The following is a 22,705-nucleotide window of genomic DNA, read 5'->3' on the forward strand; positions in this document are numbered from 1 at the left end:
AAAAAGGTATATTTATTTGTCATTTGGTAAATTGATATATCAATACTTAATATGTTAATTGGCATGCAACTTTCAGAAATGTGCTTTTTCTCAAAATTAAATGAAATGACATAAAACAATAATAGCATATATGGAAAGTGCCATCTCAATGGTTTGAAGCAACACTGAACAAAGTCAAAATTGGATGAATTTGAATGCCTCCAGTGTTGCTTCAATCCAATACTTACATGTAACCAATGGAATAAAAGTATAAATAATTTAAAAAAGCAATTTTTCCTTTTTGTCAATATTTATTTTAAGTGTTTTTGGCACTTGACGTGACATGGTCTCTATCTGCATGGATTGAAATCTTTGTATGAACAATGTGTATGCCCCCGGTAGGGTGTCATATAGCAGTTGAACTGTCCGTCAGTATGTCCGTCCGTCTGAAAACTTTAACATTGGCCATAACTTTTGCAATATTGAAGATAGCAACTTGATATTTGGAATGCATGTGTATATCATGGATCTGCACATTTTTATTGGTGAAATGTCTAGGTCAAGGTCATCCTTCAAGGTAAAATGTCAAATATATGGGTTCAACACGACGCAGTAGGGGACATTGTATTTCTTGTTTAAACATATCTTGTTTAATCCTTGTATGCCAAAGTTGGATTTGTGACATCACTGAAGCAACCTTAATTGTATCTTACAATGCTTAATCAAGTGGGGTATTCTTTCATCATCAATTTGCATTTCATTATGACTTAAATACTAGTAATGTGCTGTTAACCCTATATAAATAAAGTACAATTTATTATTATTTACAAATACAGTTTTTTAAGTGCATATGTATTCCAATTAGTGTATATGTAGTGTGAAAGAAAAATGGTAGAATAACAAAATTAATGCATTCAGTGCATGTACAAATTAATACAAAACTTAGTAAAACCTGCAACTAAGAGATAATGTAACAGCTTTATATTGCTGTAATGTAACATTTATTGAAACATGTTGAAAACAGTGTAAAAAACAAAAATCAAGATGTGTTTGTGAAACACTATGTCCCCCAATATATTTTTTACTTTTGACCTTGAAGGATGACCTTGACATTGAAGTTTTACCAATCAAAATGTGCAGGTCCATTAAATATACATGCATGCCAAATAGCAAGTTGCTATCTTCAATATTGCAAACGTTTTGGCCAATTTAAAAGTTTGTTTGACAAAAAAAGACATGGCAAAAACAATATGTCCCACAGTATTATGTGGGAAACATAAAAAAAGTATTTATATACACAAAATCATTATAAAGGGAATTTATTGGAATGCTTTCCACATTTCTGTATATGTGAGAGGGAATGGGAAAATGACTATTCTGGCTCAAGAATCACAAAATGAGATTTTTATTGTTTCAAACAAAAGGACTATTCAATAACCTAAATCTAAAATTTGAGCGTACAAATCCAAAAAATAAAAAAGTTATGACGATTTTCCTACATAAGGTGCAACTGAAGAAATGGGAAACCTGAGAAACATCAAGCTGTTACTTTTAAATAATTTATTTACAAGTTAATGTAAACATTCAATGTTAACAACTTCAAACCAACAAACAAGTAATGGAATAAATCTACTGCAACCCAGAACATATTATTCCTTTAAGATGATTCCATAACAATCTCAAATTAACTCTTAAAACGGTTGCCATGGCAACCGTGGTAAAAATATACCTTAAATGGTTGAAATGATAAAACTAAACATTTTGTAGTATTTAAACAAATATGTTAGGAGAGAAATACATTGAACCTGCTTTAAAAGCCTTAATTTTGATACATAGAGTAACAATACTGAACCGGGTTGCATTATTTGGACATTTTAAAGTATGTTATAATGTGTTAAATATTAAGTTTTTTTCACCATAACATACAAATTAAGATGAGTCTTTTTAAAGATTCCATGGAGTGTAAGCCTATAACTGTATAATGTATATATAAATATACTTTTTATTTGTTGTTGTAAACTGGACCTATTAATAAATAACCTTAATAATTTTCCTGTTGCTATGGAAACACTACTTGAATTGTTATTCTTTCCGCCTTATATAATCGAATAAAGGTGGCATTATCTCTTTTCAACAAATAAATGGCAAACATTATAAACACATGTATGATCACACATTCAAATAGGTTGGTATGCACATCTTTAAAACGAAAATTTAAAACAATATTTACATTTAGAAAAAGATGAGACCACAAACCTAATGGCACTTTGTCAAAAATATGTCATAGCAAGTTTTATATTGAACATAACAGCAATGTTTGTGTTTCATCTGTAACACTACCGATATTTAAATTAATATTATCTCTGTCATACATACATGTGTAAAACCTCACATTAAATGGATGAAATACATTGATAAATCTTGATGTATTTCTACAAGGCTGAAGGAACACTTTAGTTGCCATGGTGTTAAGATAACGGTTAAAGGCTGTGCTTCCTTTTTCTAGGTAGGCTGTCACTGTCCATTCCTTGGTTTTTAACTTTTGGCTTTGATGGTTTTGGACACACAGTATCCCTGGCATTGTATGCTCTGAAGAATGGGCTAATTGAGTCAGACAAATACCACTGTCTGCGCAGGTCAAGGCCCGGGGCTGGTTTGGTGGGTGGGAGTTCTCCAGCTGCCGGACTCAAAGGCTTCAATATATTGAAACACATTTCTTCCGAATCCATGTTCTCCTTACAGGTAACAATACCTGGTTTCGACCGATCCATAGTAAAATGGTGGTACTTGGTTATGTTTTTCAATGGCTTGAAAAACTGTTCCAGGTAAGTTTTCCAAGCGAAGAAGACAACCGGTTTGTTGTCATCTTGGACCAGCTGTGGAACATTGTGGCCTGACTTTGATGAAGCTGTAACACTACCAGCAATCTCCTCCATGGTCTCTGCATTGGATGACCAAAGTGGTAGTCTGGGGCAAACTTGGTGTGTCCAGTAATCATGCAGTTCAGGCTCATGGTTTCATGGAGTCCTGCAAATGCAAGGTGACATTGTCATAGACTCATAACAATGAATCTGATATTTAATGCACATTTTTAATGATATGTTTATATGGTTCTGACAGGTCATCACAATTTATCATGTTATCTTGTTATAATAAAAGGCAAGGTAAAATCTAAAATCCCACCCTATGCCAACCTAAGGGTCTTGTATTTGAACTGTCAATCTGTTGCAAACAAAAAACAAGAGTTCCACGTCCTACTTGATACCCACCACCCTGATATTGTTGTAGGCACCGAGTCCTGGTTAAATGAAGACCACCTCACAAGCGAAATCTTCCCATCCTCGCTAGGCTACACCACCTACCGTAATGACAGGAAAAAAGGTAAAGGAGGTGGCGTATTCATTCTGGTCAAAAATAAATTTATTTCTTCAGTACAGCAACAACTCACCACATCCTGTGAAATCTTATGGGTGAAAATAAATATGAATAAGTCCAAACCCTTGTATGTTGCTGCCTATTACAGACCAAACGAAAATGATCTTCAGAGTATCACGGAGTTTGGCAGGTCACTTGAACTTTCAAGACCCCTCAAAGGAACCAAATGGATCCTTGGTGACTTTAACACCCCCAAACTATCATGGGACTGTGATCACATTCCAATAACCAAACCTAACTGTAGCCTTCCCCAGTCTTATGACAAGCTGCTTGAAATCCTCAATGATCACAGCCTCACACAAATGGTCAACAAGCCCACCCGAACTGATAACATCCTGGACCTGTTTTTAACGTCAAACCCAACATTAGTCAGCCATGTTAATGTCCAAGCAGGTATCTCCGACCATGACTTAGTTATCGCCCAGGCCAGATTAAAACCCCAGATAAATAGGCAAGCCCCGAGGGAAATCCCATTATTTAGGAAAGCCAAATGGGATGAACTCAAATCCTTTATCAATACCTCCAAAGTCAGCATCCTCCAAAACGCAGAGACCTCATCAGTGGATGAACTCTGGAACCAATTTAAGGCCCTTATCCAGGAAGGTATCTCAAAATTTGTCCCTATCAAAAAAGTAGGCCCCAAAAGACTTCTCCCCTGGTTACCCAAGACATAAAAAGATTAATCAGAAAAAGGGACTCCCTTTACCAAAAGGTCAAAAAACACAAAGGTCAAAACCCCTACATTAGGAAATTCAGAACCATCAAACACCTCATTCAATCCAAAATAAAAAGGTCATACGAACTATACATTGAAGACATCCTAGATATACAACACTGCAGACACTCACTCCAGCAAATTCAACACTAAAAAGTTGTATTCCATCATAAAGAATGCAAAACAAGACGCTCAAGGTGTTTCTCCACTCAAATGCGAGACAAGCGGAAACCTTATCTCAGACAGCCTTGGTAAAGCCAATATACTAAACCGGCAATTCCAATCTGTTTTCTCAGGAGTCTCCCCTCTGTCTCTATCCCAGCTATGCAGAAATACCCTAGGAAATTCACAGTACCCCACCATGCCCAAGATAGAAATAGACCCCAAAGGAGTCTTGAAACTACTCCAAAACCTTAAAGTAGATAAGGCTGCTGGCCCAGATATGATCAAACCCATTGTCCTCAAGGAACTCCGGCATGAGATCCTTGACCTAGTGTCACTGATTTTCCAAAAGTCCTTAGACTCTGGTCAACTCCCATCAGATTGGACGAAGGCAAACGTCTCTCCTCAATTTAAAAAAGGTAACACTAGCGACCCAGCAAACTATAGGCCCATATCACTCACATGTGTCCTATGCAAACTACTAGAACACATTATCGCATCTAGCCTATCCACACACTTTTCCAAACACAGCATACTCTATGAGCTGCAACACGGGTTTCGCGAAAGGCGGTCCTGTGAGACTCAACTTATAGAGTTAGTAGATGACTTAGCGAAAACTCTTGCATCAGGTAAACAGACAGACATAATCCTACTAGACTTTAGTAAAGCCTTCGACAAAGTCAATCACCTCAAATTACTGCATAAACTTAAGATACATGGTGCTTCTGACCAGACCATATCCTGGATCAAATCCTTCCTAATCGGCAGATCCCAATCAGTCGTAGTAGATGGTACTAAGTCTGACCAAGTGCCAGTTACCTCTGGAGTGCCTCAGGGTTCTGTCCTTGGCCCCCTCCTTTTCCTACTATACATAAATGACCTCCCTTCCCTTGTTACATCCCAAGTTCGCCTCTTTGCTGATGACACTGCCATCTATCTAACAGTGACATCAGAGGCGGACTGTCAAAGATTACAAGACGATCTCGGTAAACTAGAGAAATGGGAAGAGCTATGGGACATGGAGTTTAACCCTGGCAAGTGTCAGGTTCTCCATGTCACACGGAATCGTAAGCCCATTGCGCACCAATACAAGCTTCATGGTCAAATCCTATCCCCAGTTAAGGATGCAAAATACCTTGGTGTTGACATTTGCCATGATTTAAGTTGGAACACACATATCTCCAGGATCACAACAAATGCAAACAAAACATTAGGTCTCCTCAAACGTAACATCGAGACAAAACATGAAAAGGTCAAATCACTATCCTATCAAACACTAGTACGTCCCCAACTTGAATATGCTTCCCCCATATGGTCACCACAAACTCAGGTTAACAAACACAACATAGAAATGATTCAGCGGCGAGCAGTCAGATGGGTAAAAAATGACTACTCCCATTACACCAGTGTCACACAACTTCAAAATACACTCAACTGGCGCACCCTTGAGAACAGACGCATAGATGCCAAACTCGTCCTTTTCTACAAAGTCTACCACCATCTTGTGGCCATATCCCTCCCATCTTATCTTGAAGCCCCAACCAGGTTAAACAGACACATGCATCCCCTCAGTCTTCGTCAAGTCCATACAGGTTACGATTACTTTAAGTACTCTTTCTTCCCCCACACCACAGTATTGTGGAACAGGTTACCCCACCCCGTCGCAATGCTGCCTGACCTTGAGAGCTTCAAGCAGGCAGTAGCCCAACTTAGCCACTAAACCCATGGGAATTGCTTTTATCCATTTTTTACCCCTTGTATACTATATGACTTTTAAATCTCTTAACAACCTAACAACACTATCCTAATTATTGCACAAATTCTTAACTTGCTGAAAGATACCTTTCTCAGCTTTTACTCTTTTACTTTACTAACAGCCAACGCGCACCCTGCCCATAATACTCGCGAGAGGCGTGAGGCAGTACTATGAGATAGATAAATAGATCTTTCTTATAAAAAATCTTAAAACAAGAGATGTGTTTGTCAGAAACACAATGGCCCCTACTGCGCCGCTTTGATTTTTTTTTTTTTTTTACCTCTGACCTTTAAGGATGACCTTGACCTTTCACCACTCAAAATGTGCAGCTCTGTGAGATACACATGCATGCCAAATATGAAGTTTCTATCTTCAATAATGCAAAAGTTATGACCAATGTTAAAGTTTTCGGACGGACAGACAGACTGACGGACAGTTCAACTGCTAAATGCACCCCTAACGGGGGCATAAAACAAAAACAAACAAGAGATGTGTTTGTCAGAAACACAATGCCCCCTACTGCACCGCTTTGAAATAAAATGTCCATATTTTGACTTAAAATTCCATATTTTGACCTTAAAGTTCCATATTTTAACCTTAAATTTTTGGGACAGACAGAATGACAGACAGACAGGCCAAAAACAATATACCCCCTCTTCTTCGAAGAAGGGGGCATACAAAAGTTAGAGATTAAACATAAAAATCACCAAACTCTTGAGTTTATGGATACTTAAACAAACTCATCAGTAAGAAAATTCAAAACGCATACCTGTCAGAGTCCGCCACATGGCATACCAAATCACTGTGTGGTTCTTGTTTTGTCCAACTGCATTATCAAAGTGGATCTGAAATTGCAAATTGCTTAAGCAAAATAGAAGTAAATATTTAACCAGGAAACATAAATCTTTGGAAATTTATCACAATGCAAAAGGAGATATATTTATTGTATAAAGAGTAATGAACAAGAGATGTGTTTGTCAGAAACACAATGCACCCAAATGCGCCAATTTGAATTTTTGTTGTTGTTGACCTTAGACCTTTGACCTAGAAGGATGACCTTGACCTTTCACCACTAAAAATGTGCAGCTCCATGAGATACACATGCATGCCAAGTATCAAGATGCTGTCATTAATAATGCAAAAGTTATGACAAAACTTTACCCTAGAGGTAAAAGTTTTAAGACATACACACAGAAAGAAACAATGACGGACAGACAGGCCAAAAACAATATACCCCATCTTCTTCGAAGAAGGATGCATAAAAAGTAGGCTCCAGACACCGTGTTAACTCTAATGAATGATATGTTCCAACAAAATTAATTAAATTTGACAACAGATAAAATATCTAACAGAAACACAATAAGAAATAACAAAATACTGCAGGCAACATAAGGCATGTATTTAAATCAAATAGGTTATTATTATTATTGTTATATTATTACCTCTGCATGCTTTTCTCCAACACCAAAGTGTTGGAAATGATGGTGAGCCAAGCTGACAACACTTTCAGCACCCTTCTCTGGCAGTTCTGCTTCATCGATTAGATAGAACACTTGTTTTCCTGTGAAAGAAAAAAAACCAGAATGAAATGATGTTGTAACAAAATTTATATGGTACTGCAACAAAAGATTGTAAAAACATCAATATGGTACTGCAACAAAAGAACAATTAAATCATGATATTTATAAGCAATAAATTAATAAATTATTATTGTTTAACTATTGCATTTTACTCTTTTATTATTTCACACCAGAAGCGGAACCGGTTCAACCTTTCAGGCTTTCAGTCAAATTAACACAATTACTGTGACTAAAAAATTAATAACTGGATAAAAAATAATGGCATTTTAGTGTGTGTGTTTGCTATATTCAAATATGTGGAATATAACTCAGTTCATCCCAAGGGGTGTTAATTTGTCAATTCTGCTGAGAAGATGAGATAACATTATGCCTTTACCTGACCCTTCTGCACACATGCCAAAGACATGGCATTTTCTGGGGCTGCAGAAGTATATTGGGCCCACTTGCTGTGCATGATGGGGGTAATGCACATTCTGTGCAAAGTCCCATGAATAGTGGTAGCAGATGTCTCTGCTACAAGGCTCGGCCCTATGCAAACAAACAAAACTGAGTTTTGAAAACTTAAAAAGGAGACAATAAATTTCAGGAGAAATATTTTACAAGAATTGAATAAGCATTTGTTGGCACATCTGAAGCTCATAAGGTTAGAAGGCATATTTATTTTATAACAGCATTTTGTGAAAGTGTATTATTATTATTATTATCCATATGCTACTCCAACATATTTTTGTATGGTAATGCACACCTTCATGTAAGTTTTCATTTAAGAAAATTTGCTTGCTACTCGCTGTCATCTCTCTGTACTGTTCTCTTTGCTTGTGAGCCAGATCCAAGTGGGACTTATAACTAATGACAATTTCATTTTTTTGTTCATCAGTAAATTGGCCTGTTTGACTTAACTTAGACCCAAATGTTTGACATGTCATACACAAGTCAGTCATTGGCTTTGCCAGCGCAATTTGTGGACATAGGTCATTCCAAAGTGATCTAAATGTCTTTAATGAAATCTGTCTGTAATGGGACAGTTCAGCACTATGGTTATACAAATCATGCACTTGTGCAATTGATTTATCAGAAGGCAAGAGCAGCATTGTGCGATCTGGGCAGTTGGGCAGGCGTCCTGGTAGAGGGAGTGCATTTTCAGTAGCGTATTCATGAATAAAATCTTTAACATTTTGCCTATCTTCAAAGCATAAGGCATTTGCTGGAAGTTTTCCAGTGTTTCCGTGCACCCTGGGCAAAATACCATCTTTATCAAGAGAAATAGCAATTTTTTGCAATGTACTGCATGAAATGGCATGTGCAAACACAAACGTTTTCTTGCAAATTTTCTGCCCCATAAAGAAATATGTTTGTGATGGCTTTTTACGTATTTTTTCCTTTTTTCTGTTTGTTGAGGTCTGTGAAGTATTAACCCGGTGTGCAAATAAGCTGCTCTTGATCACTAATTCCCGCTCACTTCTACTCATTTCTAAACATGAATTTCTGTAAGAAACTAAACTGTCAAAGTCCACCACCATCGAACAAGGTTTGCGATTAATTGACATACATTGACAAGAGTCTTGGCGCATTCTATTGATAATTTCTAACTCTTCATTGTCCTCATTTCTTCCATGCATTCAACAAAAGAATTAGTTGGACATTCATCACCAACAATTTCATTGTTATCAAATACACCATCAAAGCTGTCACACTCATCACTATTAATAAGAGTGGCGAGAAGGGACCTTTCAACAATGGGAGGGGAATGTGAAGAAACATTTTCCTGGAAATACAGTTGATCAACTTCCTTTAGTTCATTAATAAATTCAGGGTCATTCTGTGATGAATCTAGCATGTAGGGAATAGTTGATGCCTGGGATGATGTAAACTGGCTCATTTTTAATGATTTTCATAAAAACATTTGTATTAACCTGCCGACATTTTCAGTTGCTAAGTTAAACTGTCAACACTGATTCCCACAACCCACAATTACTTCCGGGTCAATTAAATTAAAGCTATTCAAACGAATAGTTTATTATCAAAATTAGGTAGACATGTAAAGCAATAGATAACACTTACCTCGTACAAATAACGATCCAATTAACACTCAGTTGCTTACTTAATAGCGGAAATAAAAGCGTTTTACCAAACAAATGTGTCAATTACAAAACCGGAAATTTTACATCGTAGCAACCAGTCAGATAAAACTCTCTTTATGTAAAATCCGCAGACATCTACGGTTAATTTATACTATATAACGGAAGAAAAACGATTTTCTTGATTCATTTGTCAATATTCGAAACAATGTAGGTTTCTCATGTAGGGTTTTCGTCTATTTTGTGCACGCAAACGAACGAAAAAATGAGTGTAATTTCAAACATGTTTTTGTCACGCGTTTTTTCGCGTTGTGACGTTAGCGCCGGAATAGTCAAAATCGCGTTCCCTCTCACATATATCTTTTTTTAAATAATTTGTCATTTCTGGCCCACCATACTTTTTCAAGAGAACTATTTTTTGTCTCCATTTGTTTACCTTTTGTTCTTAAAAAATGACTTTATAATGGAGACTTTTTTAAGTGTTTCTTGTGAGTTATATTTAATAATACTCTAACATTATCTTCTACAGTGGTATAGGTTCCAGCTGCTGTCAGTGGATATATGAATACAAGAAGAAAATAAGGACTTACAACTCCCAAGAAGAAAGTGGTTTATGAGGTGAAAAAATGTCATTATTGACTATTTTTGAAAGATTTATTTACAAATGGTGCATGTATCACTGAAATATATGTTATTTTATTTGTACATATTGTTCCGAAATTAATATAAAATGCTTATATAAGAAATTTTTGTTTAAATTACCCCACCCGTTTTTGACCAATTGAGGAAGTGATATGCCCTTAAGTTTGCGAATCTGAAACAATTTGTTTTAGTTTTGTCAATTTACCAAAACGTGAAAAGGCCGCTTCGTCCCAGGAAACCCGATGCCTTGCGGGTCGTGTAATACCATAGGGGACAGTGCTGTGCATTTTGGCATGAACTTACATAGGGTAAGTAAATTGGAAAAAATAAAATTCCAAAAAAAGTCCAATTTGAAACAACTGTGTATTAACATTGATAACAAAGGTATTGGCCTACATGTAGAAACAATCCTGACAAATTTTCTTAAAAAATGAGCGAAATGTGGCTCCTTGAAGTAGAAGATCGGGCAAAACGGGCCATGTTCAGGCATTTAGGGGAGAAAAAACTGCTTTAATTTGCAAGCCACTACAATAATTAAAGGGTTGATACAAACGTTCACATGTCTGCCATAACCTCTCAGCAGGGTTTCTCCAGAAAACTATTTATTGTGGAGAAATTTGCGTTTTTAATGACCATGTTGGGAAAACATTGATACCGTCTGGGAAAGACCAGGAAACCATATGTGGGCAGTGACTGTATAATTCTTGTTCAGCAATTTTGTTGCAATTTCTTTGCTTTGTAGAGGCCTATAGAAAGTGTATGTGGGCACATATGCATTCAATTGTACTTTTAATGCCTTATATATAATCAATAGTGCCTTTTCAACATTCTCGAGTTTTATTTCTTTTTTACTAACACTATTTTGGAAAATATAAAGAAAGACTTGACTGCTTTGTCGCATACATTAATTGGTTAGGTACATAAAAATGATGTCTTAATAAGTGTATATTAGGTTTTTATGTATAATATTTATGTGGCGTGTTCTGAGACTTTTGGTGCTAATTCGGCAAGTGTCATAATGAGAAAAACTCATTTGAAATGAAGTCGCTAAACTTGCGCTTAATTTTGTTTAGATTGCCTTAAGTTTTCTGTGATTTTACTGTTAAGCGTATTTAAGTAACATTAAAATCGGCAAAGACTGGCCTTGGAAAGAATAGTCCATCAAACAAAATAATAGTTGATTTTGACTTTTTAATTTCAATGAGCTGACTTGTTACTCCCCTTTTAACGAATTTGGCCATTGCTAGTTTATAGCCGCAAGCAAGACTTCAACACATGACGTTGATACCGATTTTATACATTTAACCACACAAAGTACAGTTGATTAAAAGAATAGCACTTACCTTGTTCACAGACAAGTTTAATCATTGTTATGAATTCTTGAAGGATATTTGCTGGAAAACTTTACAGATAAGTTATTAAATTATTAAACTTTCAGTCATTTGTTAAATCATAATGTTTTTATTATTTTAAGTGTTTAAATTTTAACGTAATTCCCTATGTGTTCGATCACTGGTTCGTCCACCATATTGTCCATAATAACCGCAAGGGGAGTTAGACAGTATAGATAGATAGATAGATATCTGACCTTCTTGAGAAGAAGTTTGATAAGGTATTAATACCACACCGCCAGAAAACACTAAGCATGTTTGCTAAATGCATGTGATATATTAAGAGGATGAAATGGAACACTGTGCAAAAGCAACTTTTCCTGTCTATCCCACTTGCAGATGTAATAATGCAAGTTGCCAACCAAAATGGGACTAATAAAAGCTCTTAATACAGCTAGTTGCTGTAACAAATTTACAATCACAAGCAGTCTTTGATTCTGTGCAATGACAATGATAGATTTTAGAGTAACAATAGCTCTCATGTTGATATAATATGTTTGAATGTTGAAGACATTTTACCTATACTCACTTTATTACAGTATGCATTTTTAATAATTTATATTCCATTCCACCTGTGATCTTAACGGTATGTGTTGCGCAAAATTCATTGATGCATCTACATATGAGGTTTTTAGAACCCAGGAAGGGCCATTGTAATGTTTCTTTATCAGAGAACACAGTGACCTTTGACCTAATGGCCACATAATGTAGTGTGATAATGTAAAATTCATTTAGGTCAGGTGTATCTACAAAGGAAGTCTGAAGATTGCAGATGGAAGCATTTTTGTTCTGAAGACAACATAAAAATTTCTATTAGAGGTTGAAGTGACATTGACATTTGACCTTGTGATGTGACACTTGATTTGACCTGTAAAACTCATAGAGGTGCATCAATATATGAATTTTGAAGGCTGTAGGTGGAAGCACTTCCATTAAACAGTCTATGATAAAGTTTTCTATAAAAGATTTAAGTGACCTTGACCTATGACCTAGTGACCTAAAAGACGGTGGGTGTATATATAAAGCTTATAAGGTTGCATCAACATACGAAGTTTGAATGTTGTATGTTAATTTGTTCAAAATTTATTTCATGAAAATAAATCAGGCAGACAAACGGACAAAAAATCGGGACGGACGTAACATACTGGGACTAGGACGGTCAGGATAAACTGATTCCTATATAGCCTCCCAAACAGACTTTGTGTCGTTATAATAATGTGTGTGTGGGAGGGGGGCAACACTAGCATTGTGATAGCTTTTTTACATATCTAAAGTGGACATTGAATAACCACGTTATATATAAGACAAAGGATTCAAGTTTCTGAAATGATGTTGGATGAAAGCCAAATAATATCATTGAATGTATTAAAAAGCATTACAAGTACATTTGTATGCATATGTGCCCACATACACTTACTATAGGCCTCTACAAAGCAAAGAAATTGCATTAAAATGGCTGAAAATTCGTTTTTTTGTCACGAAAAAGAATTATTAAGTCACTGCCCACATATGGTTTCCTGGTCTTCCCCAGATGGTATCAATGATTTCCCAACATAGTCATTAAAACGCAAATATACTCCACACTAAATAGTTTTCTGGAGAAACCCTGCTGAGTGGTTATAGCAGACATGTGAAAGTTTGTATAAATCCTTTAATAATCAGGGGTGGCGAAATCAAATGTCCGAGTTGCCCGAGTCGTACATTTGCTTGTCTGGGCAACTGACTTTTTTCAATTAAGTTGTCCGTGGACAACAAGTTTTTTAAAAGTCGCGTCCAGGTATACAAAAATACATTGTATAAAAGCCGTAATTAAGTTTTACAAAACCGGATGTTGACACGATTACATTGTCAGTGCTATTTGCGGAGCAATCAAGCTAAAATACGTGCACTTTCCTGCGCAGTGATCTCCCTTATTCTATAAGAGACCGGGAGCATGCCGCATTTTCAACATTCGGCCTGACTGTTAGACAGTGTACAGACTGGTATCTTTATTTTTACAATCAGGCGGAAATAAAAAGTATCAATCTAAGATAATCAAAACACGGTCTACCTTGTTTTTTAAGACGACTTTAATGGTAAAGATGAAACTTTTTTTTTAATCTTAAACAACGGAGCAGAAACCCGAAGCTTTGAGCAGCCCACCTCCCAAAAAACTTAGAAAGATTATGATAAAAAATATAAACTAAGTAAACGCACCAGAACTTTTCAAGAAACTTGGCTAACAGATTTTCAATGGTTACCAGTTTATATAATCAAATTGCTACCAGTAGCAGAGCCGCAGTCTGATGAGGTCCACATATTGGACTAGTTTAATTTATTAAGATTACAATGTACTTATGTTCAGCACATGTTTTAATAACACTAGCTTCGCAGGATTTAAAGTTTGACAAAGTCTTTATATTGTTTATAATATACTGCTATAATGAATGTACCATTGAAATACAATTATAAACAAAACAAGCAAATCGTACTCATTTTGATTTATTCATTATTTAAGATTAATCAATAAATGCGTTTATAATTTATATAAACATTAACGGACAAGTGTAGTTCAGCAACGGACAAGTTAAATTTCCTAAATGGTTGTCCGTGGACAAGTATAGTTTTTTGAGATTTCGCCACCCCTGATAATGGTAGTGGCTTGCAAATTAAAGCAGTTTTTTCTCCCCTAAATGCCTGAACATGGCCCGTTTTGCCCGATCTTCTACTTCAGGGAGCCACATTTCGCTCATTTTTTAAAGAACATTTGTCAGGATTTGTTCTACATGTAGGCCAATACCTTTGTTATCAATGTTTATACATAGTTGTCTCAAATTGGACTTTGAAAAATTTATTTTTTCCAATTTACTTACCCTATGTAAGTTCATGTCTAAATGCACAGCACTGTCCCCTATGGTATTACACGACCCGCAAGGAATCGGGTTTCCTGGGGTGCGCTTTAATAGATATTGCGTACGATCTTACCCTTGGATATGATTGTATACTTTTAAACGCGACCATTGAAGTACATGATGCGTGCAGTCAATATTCAACTTATATTCAACTATGCAACAATTTGAGTGCTTGTCAACGCGAATGGTATATCGGGTGAAACGACCGGGAACAAAAACTAGAAGGACACAGTGTATTGATTGTGAGCCAGTGTAACTTTTCACTTCGTTACTCATCATTGTCCTTTTATTTATAGCTTTGTGCCCGGTCTGGATATATGGAATAGGAAATAAATACGATTTCGTGATAGACTGATCCCGGAAAGACACGAGTTTAGAAAAACCCACTAATCACCCCGGTACAAACAACGCTGGTCCATTACATCAACCAATTATAGCTTACTTTAAATAATAACGGTTGATACGGTGTGTAATTTTGACAGGGTTATAAATGGGTCATGTTTATTTGTACCAGCAGATTAGTGGGTTTTTCCAAAAAGTTTCTTTTTTCCGGGATACATATATTATTAAGGAAAGGTGACGCTATTTATAGACGTTTAATAACTGTATTTGGTTAGCCTTAGACTGATTCATTTCTTATTGCGACTATACTTTAAAGGGATCTTTTCACGCTTTGGTAAATTGACAAAATTGAAAAAAGTTGTTTCAGATTCGCAAATTTTCGTTTTAGTTATGATATTTGTGAGGAAACAGTAATACTGAACATTTACCATGGTCTAATATAGCGATTATATGCATCTTTTGACGATTTTAAAACCTAAAAAATATAAAGCGTTGCAACGCGAAACGATTGAATAATTTGGAGAGTTCTGTTTTTGTCGTTAAATTTTGTGAAACTACGAAGATTGCTTATATAATGTATAAAATACTTCTAGTAAGTGTACTTGGCGGAATAGCTCAGTAGGCTAAAGCGTTTTTACTTCAGGACTCTGGCAGGACTCTAGGGGTCACTGGTTCGAAACCTGCTCCGGGCAATGTTCTTTTCCTTTTTTAAATTTTATTCTTGATTTTTTACTGGAGCTTTTACGATCCAATGTTTACATTTATCAATATAAAGCATTTAATGAATAAGTTAAAAAATGCCAAAATCTGTGAAAAGGCCCCTTTAAAGGGACCGTCAACCATGAATGACGAAAAAAGAAAAGTTTTAAAATACCGTGTGTTTTTTTTAATTATTAGTTTATATTGATTAAAATAAACACGACTGGTATATCACGTTTCTTGAAAAAAAGTTCATATTTGCAGTATATTCGGTAATAAATTTCGCGATATGAAATCGAAAGTACATCGCACAAATAGATGACATAACAATATACCCACTATAAATAACGCAAGTAGATCATTTTATATATAAAATATATACAATTCACTACGCATGCACAATTTGCATTCCTGGGTTTACCACGTGACGATGATGATCAATCTACTTGCCTTATTTATAGTTAACTGGTAGTTACCTGGTACCTGTACCCAGTAAAATTTATTACCGAATATACTGAAAATATGAAAACTGAACAATTTTTTTCAATTAAGGTAATTTGCCAGTCGTGCTATTTCAATCTATATAAACTAATAATTGTATAAAATACGGTATTTTAGAACTTTTCGTTTTTCGTCATTCGTGGTTGACGGTCCCTTTAAGCATTTTTCTATATGGCTGCATTGTCCGAATATGAAACATTGATTTACTGTTCAAATGAAGGAATTTAGGATCTACTGATGTACTTGATCATCTAATGTTTGGATTAAGTTCGCTTGCATAGTATCGCTATTATATCGAGCTAGATTATTAAACATGAGTATAACAGTTCAGATTTTTTTTTAAACAAATACGTCTATTTATAAGACTTGCTTTTATGCGATTTATAGTTTTTCTCTGAATAGTACTTAAGTAATTATCTCGCTACTAATCAGTATTTAAAGATATATGGTTTTTATACGCCCGTCTATGACGGGACGTATTATGGTATACCCCGCGTCTGTCCGTCCGTCCGTCTGTCCGTCCGTCCGTCTGTTAATGTCGTACGCTACGTCAAATATCCTTTGACAGATTTTCTTCAAATTTTAACACAATCTTAATATTGATAAACCCTGATCCCCTTTCGTTTTTGACGGAATTCTGAATTGTCGTTCCAGAGTTATGGGACTTTGTTCGTCAAAATTTCGTGATTTCATTGAATGTCCTACTGTAGCTCAAATATCCTTCGATGGATTTTTTTCAAATTTCAACACAATCTTAATATTGATAAACCCTGATCCCCTTTCGTTTTTGACGGAATTCTGAATTGTCGTTCCAGAGTTATGGGACTTTGTTCGTCAAAATTTCGTGATTTCATTGAATGTCCTACTGTAGCTCAAATATCCTTCGATGGATTTTTTTCAAATTTCAACACAATCTTAATATTGATAAACCCTGATCCCCTTTCGTTTTTGACGGAATTCTGAATTGTCGTTCCAGAGTTATGGGACTTTGTTCGTCAAAAATTGAACAAGGTGAGCTTTTTTCTATTCCGATTGTACACTACCACTTACCCATCTACATTTCTCTTTTATTATTGGTCAAAATATCTATAACAGGTTTACTTCAACTCCATATCCTCTAAAGAAATGCATACATATACTCAAAAAAAGATATGGTATGAATGTCAAGGAGACGGCGCTCCATGCTCATGTACTTATAAAATAAACCATGTATTCAAATACAAATAAACTGAAGTAAAAAAATGATTCAAAGGGTTATTTATTACCTTACTACTTCATTGGCGAACGACGGGCGTATCATGCGCTCATGGCGCAGCTCCTCAGTTCATTGATATTAAAACAGAAGTATTAAATATCGTTCATGTGGTTTGAGTACAAACTGATATTATCATATTGATGTGATATCAATATCAAAGTAACTACATTAGTAAGAATAACAATTTATTTAGATAAATCATATTGCTGGACCGATAACGTATACGACATGTTGTTATGCACTTACGCAACACCGGATGTTCCGCACCTTGTGAAGTGTATAACAAAAATCATGATTCATTATAAAATGCATGAATAATTGAACGTTTCATGATGGTATGAGGTCATAATGGCACATCGGGAAAGGCGTTGGAGTGAAACAATAAAGGAGTAGTGTGTATCCGATCTCTTATCGAGGGTGTGTAATGTTACCGATGAGTTTGAAAACGATTTGATGATTTGGGTAAAGAATTTGGAGAAGAATTATGTTATAATTTAGGAAAAAAAATAGAAATTATAGTATATGCATAGAGATCGGAACCATTCTGCATGCTACCTTAAATTAGAACAAGTGAAAAGTAAACCTTGCAATTTGTTTAATTGAAGTAAACTTAATTGTATTGTATGCGAAATTGTCATACTGTTTTCGATGATAAAATATTTTCTCGATTTGATCGAATTCACGTGCCCAGAGATGTAGTGGAGGAACCAAACAATACTAGGTTGAACTCCTACTAATTATAAAAATTATGCCACTTTTATTTTAGATAATTTAAAGCGTCGGCGATTATTGGTGAATATGTTTTCCAATATCGTTTATTTCAGGGTATGGAGTATTCCACAATTATGGTGTTGACCCTGATGAGAGTGGTCATGGGGTACAGCACGTTACCCCCACGCGACGCCTGTTATACAATGGTCCCATCTCATGGAGTCTCTGCACAGACTGGTGCCAACCCGTACCAGATTGTTATGTCCAAGGATACTTATTCTCCATCAGAAACAATTCAAGGTTTTCATACTTGCGTGTTTTTGCGTCGTAACTGTTTAACCGAACTTTTCACATTAAATGTTCGTTATCAACCGCCTTTACAATTTTGGGGACATTTCCTGCAAATTTACACAATTGAATACATTCGAATATTTCATTAGCTGATTTGAGACAAAAAACAGAACATTAGCCAAATCACTGCGTTTGTGTACAGCGAACAGGATGTAACACTGTTTAGTGAAGGAATTCCGGACTACTCTCTGTTACACTATATAGTGCAGGGAATTCCAGACTACTCTCTGTAGCACTGTTAAGTGAAGGGAATTCCAGACTTCTCTCTGTAATACATTTTAGCTAAGCGAATTCCGGACTACTATGTGTATATTCAAAAGAACCATAGACATAGTTTTCCCAGTTACAATTACGCGTTAAAATCCATCTCACAGAATGTCAGGGTCAGTACTCGGTTAGTAAATCGTCAGAAGGAGACATAATAGACTTTAGGCAGATGTTTATAAAACAGAATTGCTTTAAAGGTATACACAGTCACGCATTTAAGAGAAAGAAATTGATGAAAACCTACCGGTAAATGACACTTATTTGAGTTGTGAGAAACCGCGATCTGCCGGAATAGATAAGTGTCATTATAAGAGGGAAATCGTTTAATTATCAAACCACAAATTTCATCGCTCATGAAAACCTGAATGCCCTACCAAAAATTGCTATTTTGCTGTAAATAACACAGTTTGACTTCAATTTTCTATCGAAAAGTATTGTAATTATATGTTCCATTTACAAGACGTGAGACTTTTTAAGACCCGCGTCATGCGAAAATTGGTTTTAGTGCTTTGTTCGACCGGCGTACCTACCGCCCAGCCAGGGCATCGCGCAGTCCCGTTAGGAGATAACTAAATTATAATGTGACCATGTAATATAGCGGACAGCGTGTGACCAAATTGCGTAATTGTTTGAGCTACGCTTACCGGAACGTCATAAAACCAATTTTCGCACGACACGGTTTTATTTGGATGTGTCGATATAAAATTGCATATTAATCAAATATATATATACTATATATTTCAATGCCGCAAAAATAAAGTCATAATAAGTCATGTGGGGACACAAATGATATGATCTCCAGTAGTATAATTTTTATTTACGAACACTTATGTGTGGTTGAAAACTACGTGTACTTAATATTACACATTTTATGCAGTGGATATGCGACTAACAAGTGAATAAAAAACAACACCAACAATTAAACCGTTATTTTGAATTCAAATTAGATAAGTAAATCTTCCACCTTTATTTTATTTCACAGTCATGATACACGCCGACTATCTTTTTAAAGATTTCTCTTGTTTAGCATGTGTATGATGGGATCATGTATATTTCCTGTCGGTATAAATTGAGTTTAAAACGTAAAAGTAAAAATACATTATCAGTTGAATAAAGATGGTATGATTCTGATATTAAATAATGAAATTGAGCCGTGCTCTGTGAAAAGGGAGTTTAATGCATGTGCGTAAAGTTTCGTCCCAGATTAGCCTCTGCAGTCCGCACATGGACTAATCAGGGACGACACTTTCCGCCTAAACTGTATTTGTTCTAAGCAGCGATTTTCTTTAAACAGAAAATATTATAAAAGCGGAAATTGTCGTCCCTGATTAGCTTGTGCAGACTGCACAGGCTAATCTGCGACGACACTTTACGCACATGCATTAAACCATTTTTTTCACAGCGCACGGCCTATCATATGTAACTTTGAATTGATAACTGTCATTTAATGACGCTCAACACCACAGACCACATGAGGTCAACATGATTTAACATTTAGTAATAACGGAAATTGTTTACCGGGAAGTGTTAACTGATACTTTAAACGCATGAAAGCATTTAGATCAACTTTTATTTTACAAGTAACGTTGTATAAAGGAATTATTTGCTTTTCTTATCAAAGTCTATTAAAAAAAAATAAGTATCAGCCAATCAAACTTATTTTGAGAGATTAAAAGAAAAAGGCTGAAGTGCATGTGACTTGATAATGCACCACTAATAGACATATTAGTATATAGAAATATGTTTATATTGGGTCACATCAGAGATATGTTTATGATTTCCAGTCAATGTAATTTTATGTGTTGTGCACGCAAATTAAAAGAACAATTGATACAGACTTGATGCGATGTCTTTCAGCAATTTATTGCATTTCACATAGCGTCGTCGGAAATAGATATTAATTCTGATATGTATGGTTTGCTGTTAACTGAGTTACTCAAGTGTGTTTTTTCATGTAAAATAATGATCATTCAAGTGAAGTATTTAACATTTAATTTCAAATCAATCATGGAGAAATAATATTGATGTTCATGTTATTTTGGCTTTCAGTCTCATTACAAGGCATCGCATCTGGTACGCAGTTCCGGGGATTCATGATACAGATTCGTTCTATATATGCATCTTATTACGCGCCGTTAGGATCATTTGCAGCACAGGCTGGTGTGGGAAATCCTTGTGATTGGGTAAGTATGGCCTTCTTCTTTAAGAAACACGTTACAAAGTTGTTTAAAAAAAAGTAAATGTGATTGAATATTAACCTAGCGTGTTACATATAATTTACATTATTTCACAGTTCGATCAATAACCTTGAGTACTTAGAGTTAGGTCCTAGGTACACAATTGACATTAAATGGGCTTGTTTTACATTTGACATCCCCTTGCGCGCGGAAATGATACATCGGTAACATAACATAGCACGTTGTTAGGTAATACATTATTATTTATTACATTTTAAACAACCAAAAATGTACACTAAGTTGTAAATGCTCATAATTCAGGCCGCCGCCACGCACCAACAGACTGGCCAAGTTGACAAACCGTTCATCAACCTTACTTGGACCGCACCGGACAAAAATGTTGGAAGCATCTTGTTTTTGTAAGTGAACACATTGTGGTCCATAGGGATAGGAACTTTGTAAAATGAGAAATTCAATTCATATTTTTCGTAAATATTGATTTACAAAATAGCCTCAAAAATAGCTTCTATGACCCTTAGAATTGTATTTGAGGCATATTCAATTATTTTATTAATAAGACATTACATCAATTTACTTGTTAATGTAATATAAATGTGAATAAAAAACAATGGTAATTAGTTATGTCTGGTTTCCTTAGGTACACTGTTGTGCAGAACGCGGATACGTTTTGGGTAAATGAGCCGTCATCGATTTTGGAATACTTAGATAAGGTAAAAATCGACTTATTTGATATGTAAACTCGACAGATTCACTTTATTTTAAACATCAGTGTGTTGTTCGATCTAGTTTAAGTTCATCATATGCAATGCAATTTTAATAATTAACTTAAAGAACCATTTTGAGCTATAGTTTTATACTTTTCCCTAATGACTACAAGGCTTTTCAATCTCCTATTTAGTCGTGAATTAAACTTTAAAGTGATATTATGGGCATTTTTCACTGTTGAATTGAGCTGAAAAGAATTAACAGGTCAAAAGTTAGTTAAAATGTGGTTACTGACCAATTATCTGCAACTCATCTTGCTACCAGTTGTTTATAAAAATATATATTATATTCGATATTTTACATGACTCACCCAGTCCACTAAGTCGAAATGATCCGTAAAACAAAATTGTGTCTTTGTGTCGTATGAACGAACCTGCACTAAAACTAAATTTAGATTCACATCGTACATTGAATCATTTCTGTCGTCAGTTTTCAAAACGAAAGTACGCTTGATATTCAAATGCATTTTTTCTCTTTCCGGGATATTGTTTTAGTATGTTGATGCTGCATTAACAAATATAAGTGTATATGAAGGAAACACCAAAAATAGACAACGGTTGCGATAGACATCTATAAACATAGCATATACTGTTAGATGCCCATAATATCACTCGGAAAAGAACATTGCCCGGACCAGGTTCGAACCAGTGACCCTGGAGTCCTGCCAGAGTCCTGAAGTAAAAACGCTTTAGCCTACTGAGCTATTCCGCCGAGTACACTTCCTTAACGTATTTTATACCTTATATAAGCAATCTTCGTAGTTCACAAATTTAACGACAAAAACAGAACTCTCCAAATTATTCAATCGTTTCGCGTTGCAACGCTTTATTTTTAGGTTTTAAAATCGTCAAAAGATGCATATAATGGCTATATTAGACCATGGTAAATGTTCAGTATTACTGTTTCCTCACAAATATCATAACTAAAACGAAAATTTGCGAATCTGAAACAACTTTTTTCAATTTTGTCAATTTACCAAAGCGTGAA

General features: G+C 35.4%; 2 protein-coding genes across 5 annotated transcripts in view; one reads left to right on the plus strand and one right to left on the minus strand.

Annotated features, from left to right (window-relative positions):
* On the minus strand, nucleotides 1–9,945 carry LOC127843918 (uncharacterized). Of its 3 annotated transcripts, XR_008032446.1 has the most exons (6): nucleotides 8,373–9,945; nucleotides 8,004–8,155; nucleotides 7,490–7,608; nucleotides 6,817–6,892; nucleotides 3,249–3,337; nucleotides 1–3,006 (listed from the first exon to the last, which is right to left on the minus strand). XR_008032446.1 is itself a non-coding variant. In XM_052373815.1 (5 exons), exons 2-5 carry the CDS (start codon nucleotides 8,020–8,022, stop codon nucleotides 2,780–2,782), a joined length of 441 nt encoding a protein of 146 aa, XP_052229775.1. In that variant the 5' UTR covers nucleotides 8,023–8,155; nucleotides 9,689–9,928; the 3' UTR covers nucleotides 1–2,779. The 3 variants fall into 3 exon arrangements, 1 of the variants encoding a protein (XP_052229775.1); XR_008032445.1 differs by lacking the exon at nucleotides 3,249–3,337 and having other exon boundaries at nucleotides 8,373–9,944; XM_052373815.1 differs by lacking the exon at nucleotides 3,249–3,337 and having other exon boundaries at nucleotides 9,689–9,928.
* The window catches only part of LOC127843912 (uncharacterized), a 26,786-nt gene continuing 13,947 nt past the window's right edge, over nucleotides 9,867–22,705 (plus strand). Inside the window, exons 1-6 of one of the 2 annotated variants that reach the window (XM_052373807.1) lie at nucleotides 9,867–9,915; nucleotides 10,235–10,323; nucleotides 18,251–18,437; nucleotides 20,805–20,938; nucleotides 21,254–21,351; nucleotides 21,591–21,663. In XM_052373807.1, coding sequence (XP_052229767.1) covers nucleotides 18,254–18,437; nucleotides 20,805–20,938; nucleotides 21,254–21,351; nucleotides 21,591–21,663 — 489 coding nt within the window. In that variant the 5' untranslated portion in view covers nucleotides 9,867–9,915; nucleotides 10,235–10,323; nucleotides 18,251–18,253. Of the gene's footprint in view, nucleotides 9,916–10,077; nucleotides 10,324–18,250; nucleotides 18,438–20,804; nucleotides 20,939–21,253; nucleotides 21,352–21,590; nucleotides 21,664–22,705 lie in introns of those variants that run through there. The other variant, XM_052373808.1, reaches the window with a different exon arrangement.

Source organism: Dreissena polymorpha, chromosome 9, assembly GCF_020536995.1.
Source record: "Dreissena polymorpha isolate Duluth1 chromosome 9, UMN_Dpol_1.0, whole genome shotgun sequence".
In the NCBI taxonomy this organism is placed as follows: Eukaryota; Metazoa; Mollusca; class Bivalvia; order Myida; family Dreissenidae; genus Dreissena; species Dreissena polymorpha.